Source organism: Panthera pardus, unplaced genomic scaffold, assembly GCF_024362965.1.
Source record: "Panthera pardus isolate Hobbes unplaced genomic scaffold, ASM2436296v1 HiC_scaffold_22, whole genome shotgun sequence".
In the NCBI taxonomy this organism is placed as follows: domain Eukaryota; kingdom Metazoa; phylum Chordata; class Mammalia; order Carnivora; family Felidae; genus Panthera; species Panthera pardus.
In genome coordinates this window covers 77339502-77352150 of record NW_026526788.1, presented here as the reverse complement: position 1 = coordinate 77352150, position 12649 = coordinate 77339502, and the positions used below count along the sequence as shown (strand labels likewise).

At 53.4% G+C, this 12649-nt stretch overlaps 1 protein-coding gene across 17 annotated transcripts in view; it reads right to left on the bottom strand.

The window, feature by feature from the left end:
- Positions 1-12649, bottom strand: part of TACC2 (transforming acidic coiled-coil containing protein 2) — a 211914-nt gene that overhangs the window by 32054 nt on the left and 167211 nt on the right. For all 17 annotated transcript variants that reach the window (XM_053909967.1, XM_053909977.1, XM_053909980.1 and 14 more), the window contains 3 exons: positions 7093-8389; positions 2778-2838; positions 1413-1611 (listed from right to left, as the gene is read on the bottom strand). In XM_053909967.1, coding sequence (XP_053765942.1) covers positions 1413-1611; positions 2778-2838; positions 7093-8389 — 1557 coding nt within the window. The remainder of the gene's footprint in view (positions 1-1412; positions 1612-2777; positions 2839-7092; positions 8390-12649) is intronic.

Genomic DNA, 12649 nt, shown 5'->3' with positions numbered 1-12649 from the left:
CAAAAACCTCATCATGGTGAGAAGACAGGCATCCAGAATCCGCCCCCGGCAAAATGAAATGGCCCTCACTGGTATCGTTCAGAGACCTTATGGGCACGAAGCTAGCCACGGAGCAGCTGATCACAGGAGAGCCTGCAGAGGAAGAAATCCAAGCTACAGCCCCCAACTACCTGCTCCCCACTTCTGCCAGTGCCCGCCCGGAGGGAGCAAGAGGGTGTTTAATGGAAGTCGTGGCCCCTCATCAGCAGCAAAGAAGCAGAGATAACATTTTCACGTGCGACGGTCCTCGACTTGGTTTCTACTCCATGTTTTTGAATTGTTGGGTATCACGACCTTGGAAAGGGAGCCTCAGCACCATCACAACAGTCCCCAACGAGTGCTGGAGGGAAGCTCACAGCGGGGCAGGTGCAGGAAAGGCACGCAGGGCTTGGGGCAGAGCACGATCGGGCAGGGAGATGGTTTCAGGCCTCCACAGCCTTCCTAACGGGAAAGGAAGTGTGGGAGCCAATATATAGATTCAGACACTAAACAGCGTGAGTGGAATAAGCAGTTTACAAAAAAACCTCTTGATTTCACCCAGTGATGCTGCGCTGACTTAAGATAGGTGAATTTCGCAAGCCAAAGAATCAGGAAGAAAGCTGGAAGCTAATATGTGGAAGAGGAAGAAAGCTATTGTTGAGAAAAGCAACAGGCCTGGGGGTCTATCCAAGAAAACTGTCCTCTCTGGTGGCAAGACTGGAGTGAACCCTCTGGTTTGGGGCTTGGGTAGATGGTGTGACCACACTGTGGGCCATCCCATGGGGCTGATGAGCAGCAGTGGCACCAAAGGACCCGTGGGGAGGGGCTGACCACACTGAGCATTCGGCTGGGACGATGCTGTCTGCAGCCAGGCGTGTGCTTCAAATTCACCCAGGCACATAAGCCACAGACAATGAGCCAAGCTTGGGTAAGCTCAGGATGGGAATGAGGGGGGGTGTATTAAGCTGACTGGCTCTCAGCTGGTATCTTGGGGGTGGGGGCGCAGCGGGGTTCGAGCCTCAGGCTGTTTAAAAAAATTTTTTTAATAGCTATTTATTTTTGAGACAGAGAAAGAGCATGAATGGGGGCAAGGACAGAGAGAGGGAGACACAGAATCTGAAGCAGGCTCCAGGCTCCGAGCTGTCAGTACAGAGCCCGACGCGGGGCTGGAACTCATGGACCGCGAGATCATGACCCGAGCCGAAGTCGGATGCTTAACCGACTGAGCCACCCGGGCGCCCCGAGCCTCAGGCTGTTTTCAAATGTAGACTTAGCTGGGAGGGCACCCATGGCATGGTTACCTGGCATGGAAGTTTCCTTCCTGGCCTTTTGCTCCCTAGGGACAGTGGTCTCCGAGGCAGGGTAGGGGTCCCGCTGGCCACCAAGCCGCTTACCCTCCGTGGGTGAGTTGAATTTGGTGTCATTTACGAAGGTGGACAGGTCCGAGGGCTGTGGGTAGTCCTGTTTGTCAGCCTCCAGGTCCACTGTCACACACGTCCACTTCTGGTTGGTGACCGCCAGCTTCTCCTCGTCGGTTGCATGGACCACGGCGGAGATCACCGGCGTTTCCGGGGTAGCCGCTGGAGTGGAGTCCTGGGGGCAGAAGCGAAGCAGTTGCTCTTCTCATATGGTCTCTGTGTCCCCAACTGCACCCGACCCGTCTCTGTGTCCCCAGCTGCACCCGCCCAGCCAGGCCTGGGGGTCCCCCCTAACCAGGACACGTCTCCATCACAATCCTCTGGGTCCTCGGACTCTGCCCAAAATGGTCCCGAGGAGACAAGATTCTTTCCTCTGTGACTTTCCTTTCCTGATGGCTTGTTACAGGGGGTGGCGGAGGGTTTCAGACAAATTAGGATTTTGTGTCGGAGTGATGTGGGGGCATTCCTGCTCGTTCAGTCCGAGAAAAATAAAGAACTTTAACTCTTGGCACTTTCATGACCGCAACTATCGAGTTATGTCTACACAGGGCTTCAGGGCCTGTGCAGCGATATCCTTAATATCGCCTGACGATCTGCATGCCTGTGGCTGCGGGATTTTTTCCATGGAGGGGGAGCAGCTGAGCAGGGCAGCGGGGGAGCCCCGAGTGCTAGAGCAGAGCTGGGACCGGGACCCCAGCCCCCTCTCCTGGGGCCGGGCTAGGGTCTGCGGGGCCGGGGGCCTCGCTGGCTCAGAAGGGGGCCTGACGTACACGCCCGAGGCTAACCTTCCTGGGTCTGTAATGGTACAGATCTCATACAGGGGCTGGTTAGAGCGCGATGGGCACACCTGAAGGGAGGGCCGAAGCGCCTACCTCCTCAGGGCATGATTTTGACCTCCCCTGCCTGGATTTGGTTACATAATCCAGCGCTCTTGACACACAGCCCATCCTTTCTCACCATACATTCCTGTGTCTCAACGGACTTTCTCAATTTGAAATTCATACACGTTCTCGGCTGATTAACTGGCAGAATGGACAAATGGGCTGGTGCGATTCCTACAGAATCCACGAACACTCGCTGAACATCTTTCTACTCGCGGGACGCACTCTGATCTTTCTCAAAGGGAAGGGATCAAAATGGTGTCTTGCAAACCGCAAGGGACGGCCCCTCCCTCCACCCCTCCACCCCTCCACCCCTCCACGTACGAGCCAAAGAGGATGCTGGAATGTGCCCGTGACGAACAGAAGAGAAACTTCGGTTGACTAGTAGGGAATCAAAACACACGGGCTCTAACTTCCCGGGGTGAGTGGCAAAATCGTACTTATCGAGGGAACATCGTACCTGAGAAGGTGGGTCAGAGAGAGGAGACCGTTTTGGCGACCTTTTCACCCTAAATGTGTCACTGGAAATAGAACGGAAAATGTCAACACAACAAACAGGGGCACAGAACAGTCCGGAGTTCCACAGAGTGGACCCACGCCACCGTGTCTGCGGAGTATCTGGCCCAGACCCACCCTCCAGCCCTCGCTACTCCACACCAGCTGAAAGATGTCCGTGCTGATCATTCCCACTTAACATCAGATACCGTGACTGCCCCCGAGGGAAAGAGTCCTCGAGCTGGAAATCTTTAGAGAGATGCCATTTTGGAGAGCTGGCCCAGAAAATGAAGCTAAATTTAGCCAGATGTTCTTGTGTTAAAAAAGCAGATTTGGGTGACATTAATGTATTCAGATTCATCCAAGAATGTCTGAACCAAACGGGGCGGGGGGCAGGGATCTAGGTTCCTGACACCAGTTAAGGGGAACCAGTTTACTGACTGGCCAGCCGACACAGCACATAATAGACAGCTGAAGGATCTGGGCAGAAACATGAAGGAATGTTCTGGGTCTTCAGGGAGAATTCCTTCCCACTCACTGGAACTCTGAGCGTAACGGATTCCTGCACCTCAGACGTGGGTGAGATTCTGACCAGAGACAGAGCCAGGGTTGAGACGATTCTTGTTAAAATTACAGTAGAATACACCTAACACACAATTTATCATCTTAAACACTCACGTTCAATAGCGTAAAGTACATTCACATTGTACAACCAATCTCCAGAACTCTTTTCAGGGATGAGGTGATTTCTCTAATGTCTATTCTCAACCATGGTTAACAACTCTTTTCCCTCTTTCTCCTTTATATAAATAATTGGGGGCAGGCGCAGGTCACTAGAGGCAAAGGAAAATCAGATCAGACTTATGAAAGGGTCAGAAGGAAAGCATTTTTAGCATACGTGGTTCCACTGAGTCCACTGAGTGGTCTGGGGTGGTGGTAGCGGGGGGGGGGGGGGGGGGCATTTCCCAGGCAGAATGGAAGCGTTCCCACCTGCAGACAGACCCCTGGTCTCAGGCCCCTCTGCGGTATGGTCCTGCCTCCACCAAAGCAGCGGCTTTGTGGCGGGGGCGGGCATCCCCTGACCTTAGATCCCACTACCTTTCCCTGCTCTAAATATTAACCAGATGGGGGCGCCTGGTGGCTCAGTCAGGTAAGCGTCCTGACTCTTGATTTTGGCTCAGGATCGTGAGATCAAGCCTTGCATCAGGCTCCGTACTGAGTGTGGAGCCTGCTTGGGATGCTCTCTCTCTCTCTCTCTCCCTCTGCCCTCTCCCCTGTTCGTGCTCTCTCTCTCTCTCTCTTAATAAATACATACATACGTACATAAATAAATAGATAATAACTGGATGGACAAAGCAATTTGGCACTCAAGTTCCTTCCCTGTGTTCTCTTCAATAAAAACGCTCCAACAATGGCATTCAGTCATGAGAAAATACTAGAAATGGTTATTTCCAGCACTTATAGCATTTGCCATATGAGCAATACAGTCACAGCTTGAAGCATATATTTATTCATGCATATAAATATATAACTGTATATTTCAGAGTTGCTAAATGGCTCTAAAACACTGAAGAAATCCCTTGGCCAGAAGCAAGCCTGAGAGACTCCACTCTACCCCAGGGCTGCTGGACCCCTGGGACCAGGCCAGCTTCCCTTGTAAAGACAGGGAAGCAGGAAAGGTACCTGTCCTTGGGCCCCCGGGAGCCGCCCAGGACATCTCTCCTGGCCGTGGGGGCAAAGCCGTGCAGGCACGGAGACGGTTTGCTCTGCCTGCAGCGACACCCAGCTGGGTGACCCGTGCACGGACAGCATGCCGATCGACACCCAGCCTGGTCCTGGGTGGCCAAGGACGCAGGCCCAGAGCAGGCTGGTGATGGCTCTCACAGCCGTGTGCTCCACTCCGAGTCAACCCACAGGTCTCAAGGAGACACAGCCCACAGATTTCTGCTTCACACGTTAGCAGGAACAAGTGACCTCAGTCGCCGCCTGCGTTGGCCGGATGCTTATTTCTTTTTTTTTTTTTTTTTCTTTTTTTTTTTTTAACGTTTATTTATTTTTGAGACAGAGAGAGACAGAGCATGAACAGGGGAGGAGCAGAGAGAGATGGAGACACAGAATCTGAAACAGGCTCCAGGCTGTTAGCACAGAGCCCGACGCGGGGCTCGAACCCACGGACCGTGAGATCATGACCTGAGCCGAAGTCGGATGCTTAACCGACCAAGCCACCCAGGCGCCCCCGGATGCTTATTTCAACGTGAAGCCACACCCAGTACTTTGAAAGCAATCGCTCACTAGCCCAATTTGAAATGAAAGAATGGAATGAGAGCTTAAAAAAAAAAAAATGTATGGGTTTCAGATGAAGACATCGAATATGCAAGCAGGAGAGTTCCATTCCTGACAAGCAGGCAGATGTTGGGTAATCGCATTTTCACAGCCAAGCAGTTTCACTTATGCTAATCACTACGAAACAGGAAAGTAACCTCTGCTACCGGGGAGCCCCATGCCCCGCCTCCCCGTCCCCAGGCCCAACAGAGATACACAAGCAGCAGCCACGGAGAAGAAATGAAAAGAGCTTGAAAGCAAAAACAAAAAGCAGGGGGAAGAAAAGCACATTCAGTGGAAGAGGCAGGTTCCGTTAAATTTACTTACAACAGAGAACACACAGACATCACATCTTCAACCATCCTAAGACAAGAAGACAAGAAAAAAGAGAGACGGACAGAAGGAACTGACAAAAAAGATCCATCTGCACACAATTGGCTACTGATGGGTTGGGACCCAAGAGGCATCCACTGTGAGTTCTGCTTGGGAGAGGGGGCCACATCCCCGCTTTTTGGAGAGGGGGCTGTCCGAGAACACCTTCCTCTCGTGCTTCCGATCACCCCCTAAAATGCCGGTGTTCAAAGAGCTTTGTCACATCGTGCTGGGTTCCAGGCCATCTGCACTAGAGGTGAGGACAAGAGATGGGGTGGCTTCCCTGACCTGTGTGCTCTGATGACAGGACAGACTATAACCAAACTATCTGTGCGGAAGGAGGAGGTGCGCAGTGGCTGCAGGCTGGCTCCCGTTCCAAAAATGAGGGAACGCGGCTTGTCGTCTGAGCATTTCAGAGTTCTGTTTGAGGCTTAAAATAAAGCGTCCAACACAGATTCGATGGAATCTCTAGGAAGGGCCAGGTTGGGAAACTGATCTCAAGGTTCCTGGTTGGGGAGCCTTGGATCCCAAGACTCGCGCCTGCTTAGAGAACCTCTTCTCAGGAAGTCCCAAGTTCTTCTCAAGATAACTCCTCGGGGAGCCCAGAATGGGAGGTAAGAAGGTCTACCCTGTCTCCATTCATACCGGACAGAGGCAGAGAGGCCAGCAGCTGCGGTCTGCTCTGCTGAGTTGGTGCCAGAAGCCTGGTCTCTGTGGCCTTGTTCAGTTACTGACCCTACTTCGCATGAAGGCGGGAGAAAGGCTCTAAGTGCCCTCCCCACCCAGTATGCTGGGACCCACGTCCTGGAAATGGACCCACAGCCATCCAGGTGAGAGCGCGTCTGGAGATGAATTCCAGAAGCACAGACACGTGGTTGTTAAAGGCACTCTACTTGGCAAGTGTTTGAGGACAGCTGAGCCAATTATTGGTGGCCCCCTGGGGGTCACGGGGATTTCGGGGATGGTTTCTCCCTTTCAAGTTCCCTCGATCTCTTTCTGGACCTATGGGGCCTTGGGCTCTTGTCTGCAAAAGATGGCTAGAAAAAGGGATGACAGGCTGGCTGGGGTGCGAGGAAGGGCCCAGGCCAGGCCTCTCGTTCACGGGCCTCCCAGAGACTACTGGGTTTGCCTCCTGACGAACACGTTAACGGGCAGACACAAATACGCCCAATTCTAACACTATTTGAAGGGTGGATCTCCTAGCTTCTAGGCCACCCCCAAAAGTAATTCCTGTGCCAAGCAGGGAAAAGGTTAAGTCACCCAAGCACAGATGAGTTCCCTCTCTGTGGGATCTCCCACGCTCCCCCGGAGTCAAATGTCAGGCCTTCAGCTCAAGGTAAAGCCTTAAACCACTGACATAATAATGAGGCAAAAGATCAAAGATGCTAGACCCAGAGGGATTTGTGCACGGGAAATGCCACCACCGTGGGCACAGAGAGGGAGGAAAACAGGGATCGTGTTGCAAACCTGGAGGCATTATGGCAGACGGCGGAAGGGTTAGGGCGGCCGCGTTCATCCAGGCACACGACCCGGGCTCACAGCCGAGGCACAGCCCCCGAGCTTACCACCTGCACCCCTGCACTTACGTCTTGAGGGGCGTCTTCTTCTTCTTGGCGGGCTTGTTCAGCCCATCCCCGTCCACTCCGTTGGCTTCGATGGCACTCGCTGGGATCTCAAAGGAGGCTGGGGATTTAGAAGGTGAGGCTGGGGTTTTAGAGGACGTCTTAAAAGGGTCAATGGATTCGTCGCAGGCGTCTGCGTCAAAGTTGTAGGACTGTTGGGGCAGTTTGGGGGACTCTTGCATTTTTGAGGTGGAAGAAAAAGGGTTAAAATTGGGGTCGTCCCACTTGTCAATATCAAAGGTGTAGGTACCCTTAGCAATAGGGATGTCATTGGGTTCATCGGGGGACCGGGTAGGTGAGGCAGGAGCGTTGTCGAGTTTCTCGGGTGTTTTTTTCATCTTTGGCCTCCTTAGGGGCATTTTGGCAACCGGCTTTTTGCCTAGCTTTTTGGTAGGAGGGGGGTTTTCCTGCTGGGTGTCCCAACTGCCCTTGTCCTCAGAATAGTCAAACTCCAGCCTCACCGAGAGCCCTTTGACCGGGGAGTCCTCCTGCCCCCCACTATCCGACGGGGTCACCTCCACCGCCTCCGGAGCCGTGGCAAGAGGCAACGTCTTCCTTCCCACGGGGGGTGAGTTCTGCACTCTGCCGCTTCCGGAAGCTGGGGGGAAGGCCCCTTCGGCACCCTCTGGGTCCAGAGGGCAGGCGGCCCTGGGCACGGCAGCAGGCTCCAGGGGTGCCTCCTCTGCCAGGGCTGGTGCAGAAGCTTCCGTCTTGGTCTCGACTGCTCTGTTCTCCTCACTGGGGCCAGGACTCTCTTCGACTGGCTCTTGTGGTGTCTCTTTCACCGGGGGGGTTTCCGTGGGTTTCTTGGCGGTCTGCTTCTTTTTTAAGGAAGGCGGCCTCGGTTTTTTAGTTCGCTTAAGGGTACTGGAGGCACTGCTTGAGCCCGCGCCGTAGGCATCTGGGGCCGGGGCCACGGCCTCGGCGTTGCCCGAGCAGGAAGCACCATCGAAGTCACTGGCTTGCAGGCTGAGAGATCGGGAAAGCGTGGACTTGGAGACGGGGACAGAATCCGTGGACTTCCTCCGCGTGTTCACTTTGCATTCCTGACTCTTAGAGTCCGAGCAGCGGGGCTCCAAGGTCTGGAAATCGTCCACCAGCTCGATGGTGTCGAAGTCTAAGTTGTAAGTCCCGCTGCTGGCTATAGGCTTGTCTTCATCGAAGACGGCAGAGAAGGAGTGTGACGGGGGGCGGAAGGGGCTCCCCTCCACCGAGCTGCTGCGTGGGCCATCGGGGACACAGGCTGTCTCAGGACCGCATCCTGAGGAGAAGGAGACAAAGCAGTCACCGAAGGACGAAGGACACAGGACACTGGACTGCTTTCATCTCGTGCCAGACTACCACCCTCTAGGCAGAGTCCCCAGGACCCCCGGGCCCCCGCTGGGTGGGCGCGGTGCGTGGGCACCAAGTCTGCTCTCACCCATTATTGGCTCCAGACCCCAGGCAGGCTTACCCTCCGGTCCCTCATCTGTCAAATGGGAGTGACGCGGGCTGTTTGGGGGACAGCTCAAATCATTCAGTCATTCCAAAAACGTTTACCAAGTTCCCAGTCGGGACTAGGCACCATTCTGGGTGTCGGAGATTCAACAACGAACAAAACAGACAAAAATCCTTGCCCTTCCGGAAGGTACACCCTTCGGGGAGAAGACAGTTAAGAAATAAATAAACAAGCAAAATGCACAGACTGCCAGATGGTGATAGGTGATATGGAGAAAAATAAAGCCAGGGTACGAGTGCTGCAATTTTAAAATAAAGGAGTTGGCAAAGCTCTCCAGGGAGGAAACACTGAAGCAAAGATCAGAAACATGGGAAGGGCGTGAACCAGGAGCATATCTGGTGGGGGTGTGAGGGGAGCATCATAAGCAAAAGGAACAGCAAGTGCAAAGGTCCTGGGGCAGAAGCACGCTAACGTGTTAAAGAAACCTCAGAGGCCAGTGTGACTAAAGCAAGGGAGAGGAAGACAGCCATTAGCATCATCAAGCCTGTTTTTGACTACTCGGAGCTTGTTGTGAGGAACAACTGGGAGCCTTTCTGTGGAGGCCCCCAGGCCACTGCAGCAGGGCTGAGGATGCCCTGCTTGCCACCTGTCCTTATGCCAGGTGTCCCCTATAATCTCTCCCTCCAGCTCTGCTTGCCATGCTCCTCTTCTTGGCCTTACCTCTAGTCCATTCCCTCTCCTCTCTTTGCTGCTTTTTTAAAAAAAATTTTAACACTTTTATTTATTTATTTTTATTTTTTTATTACGTTTCTTTATTTCTGAGAGGCAGAGAGAGACAGAGGACGAGCGGGAGAGGGGCAGAGAGAAAGGGAGGCACAGAACCCAAAGCAGGCTCCAGGCTCCGAGCTGTCAGCACAGAGCCCGACGCGGGGCTCGAACCCATGAACCCTGAGATCATGACCTGAGCCGAAGTCGGACGTTCAACCGACTGAGCCACCCAGGCGCCCTGCTTTGCTGTTCTTGCTGGCTTCCCCACCGCCACAGCCACTGCCGTCCATGGAAGCTGCTCCTTATTTTAAAACATGCCACGCACACTCTACATGTCGGCCACGAAATGCTCCATCACCCGATGACCCCACCGTTCCATGGGGATTTGGCCAGCCTGGCCTTGGCTTGGCTACCCTGGGCTCTCCCCGTGCCAGGTGGTGCCTTCCATGCATTTCTGGGTTCACGGCTCTCCTGGGCAGTCAGGAGGCCAGAAAGTGGCCAGAGAACAAACACTATGTCACTGGACAAAGGAAGACAAATGTTGCAAAGAGGTCTGCAGAAGAAGGGATCGGAGAGTCAGCACAGGTATGGCCTGGGACGGCATCTCTAAAGTTGGGTTTCAGTGATGGGGGTCATGCCCCCAACGCCCACCCCGTGCCCGGCTGGGATGGCTGCCGGATAAAATACAGGATGTTCAGTTAAAGCTGAATTTCAGATAACTGAGTAGTTTCTAGTATACAATATGTCTCAGTAATTCCTTGTTTATCTGGGATTCGGATTTAACTGGGTGCCCTGTATTTTTATTTGCTGAATCTGTCAGCCCTCTCTATGCCTCATCCCAGCAAATGTACAAGGTTTGGGAAATGCTCAGCTAACACTGAACCGGCCTGTTGCTGTAGATTTTCTCAGAGCAATTCATGCTCACTATTGCAAATGCCCAGGGCGTGAGTATTTTGTACGGTGCTTCCGGAACTTTGCTCACAAGCATATCTTTCTCTTGAAGCACCTGGGAGAGGAAGTGCTGGGGGGAGGGGGTGCGGGCGGGGGATGACATCACAAGGAAAGTCCAAGCCTCCCAAGTTCAGGGACTGGTCTGGTCATCTTTGCTCTCCCTGGACTTGTCCCACTTTCTCTTGCAGGCTCCAAAAATGCCTCTAGGGGCACCTGGGTGGTTCACTCGGTTAGGCGTCTGACTTCCGCTCAGGTCACGATTTCCTGGTTCATGGGTTTGAGCCCCACATCGGGCTCTGTGCTGACAGCCTGGAGCCTGCTTCCGATTCTGTGTCTCCCTCTCTCTGCCCTTCCCCTGCTTGTGCTCTGTCTCTCTCTCTCTCTCTCAAAAATAAATAAACATTAAAAAAAATGCCTCTGGAAGCACATCTATTCATGGTTCAAAACTTCTTCATCTCTTCGGTGCCCAGCGCCACCCAGGCCCTACTTGGAGCAGATGGACGGAGAGCTTCCTTGAAACTTCACAGCTCTTTCCACTGAAAGACGCCTCCCTCACCTCAAAACACTCCTGCTTCCTTTCCATCTCAAAAGAAGAAGATTCCTCCCTGCTTCTTTTTTTTTTTTATGTTTATTTATTTTGAGAAGTGGGGGAGGGCAGAGAAAGAGGATCCCAAATAGGCTGTGTGCTGTCAGCATGGGGCCTGAAGCGGGCGCTGGAACCGTGAGATCCTGACCTGAGCCAAAATCAAGAGTCAGATGCTTAACCAACTGAGCTACCCAGGCGCCCCCTGCTTCTTTCTTAAACCAACTCCCTCCTGCTTCCTCCAGGACCTGGTACCCTCAAGCACCCTATCCTCCTGCCCGGACACACGGCACAGAGGCCACAGAAAGACCAGGGGACCCAGTGGAACAGGTGCTTTCGAGTGGGCCTTGAAAGAGGGAGAAAGAACCTCAGCCCCTTCCATCATTCCCAAAGCAAGATCCACAACCGCCAGCCTCTTCTCTTTTCAGGCTGCCTCGTGCCTTCCGAGGTCTTTCCGATGTCAGGGGTCCCCCTGAATCATGCAACATGCAGCAGATATTCAGCTTAACCATCTGTTCATTGTTTGACCCAGACCAAAACGTCCCTGCCTGAGTAACACTCTTTCCTCTTTAGAACCGATATTCATGGGCCAGGAAACCTAATCTTGCTGCAGGGTTTCTTGGCCTTGGCACTGTGGCCATTTTGGGATGGTTAGTTAGTTCTTTGATGCAAGGGGTCCTTCTGTTCACTGCAGGATGTTTAGCAGCGTCTTTGGCCTCTACCCACTAGATGCCACCGGCATGCCAACGCCAGTTGTGACAACCAAGAACGTTTCTAGAAATTGCCAAATGTCCCCGTGAGGGGCACAAGAGCCCCTGGGTGAGAACTGCTGTCCTACTGCGTGGTATTCAAGCAGGTCGCTCCACAGGGCCCATTATGGGGCTGGGGGGAGGGGGGGGGCTTCTAAGTGCTCTTCAGAGGAATCCTGGGCAAGGTGGCTTTCACAGACCCGAGAAAAGGTCACTGCCATGCGCGGGCCCTGATTTTCCAAAGCAAGTGTGGTCTGATTGGGTTCCCTGCCCCTCCTACCAGATTTCTAAATTCCACTCGCTGTATCTGCATGAAGACCATTCATTCATTCGCTCCACAAATAATCTGGGTTCCTCCTCCTTGTGCACCCCATCGGTGTAGACCCGGGCAATGCCTGCCCAGGCTCCAGGTTTTGGTTCAGTCTGATAACAAAAAGAGCATCTCTGATTCATCATATGGAGGCTTGCTAAGGGGGTTCCCAAGGGCACCACTCAGCTCAGGCCACCATAACAAAGTACCACAGAACCTCTCGATGGCAGATGGCCATCTCCTCTGTGGCCTCACACGGCCTTTTCTCCGCACGAGCTCATCCCCAAGGGCCTCTTCCTCTTCTTACAGGGACGCAGTTCTATTGGATTAAGGCCCCACCCTTATGACCTTGTTTAACCTCCATCACCTCGTTAAAGGTCCTGTCACACTAGGGGCTACGGCTTCAACATAAGGATTTGGGGGAACACAATGTCATCCATTAACACCAGTGCGGGGCAGTCAAATCCCCAAGCTAAGGTTAAAAACAAACGTGTGTGGAAACGAGAGGGATTTCCAAGGAAAGAGAGAAAGCTAGTAAGGGACACTCGACTGGTATCACCCTACCATCTCCAAAGGCCACATTCTGCAGCCTCGTGGGGCCGTTTCTAACTGAGCACTTACTGCCAGCTGTGCTGGTGCCTCTCTCTCCGCCCCGCCTGCCCCAGCCCCCAACTCTGGACAGGGATCCGTGGGCCCAGAGGACCAAACGTGTCAACCCGTGG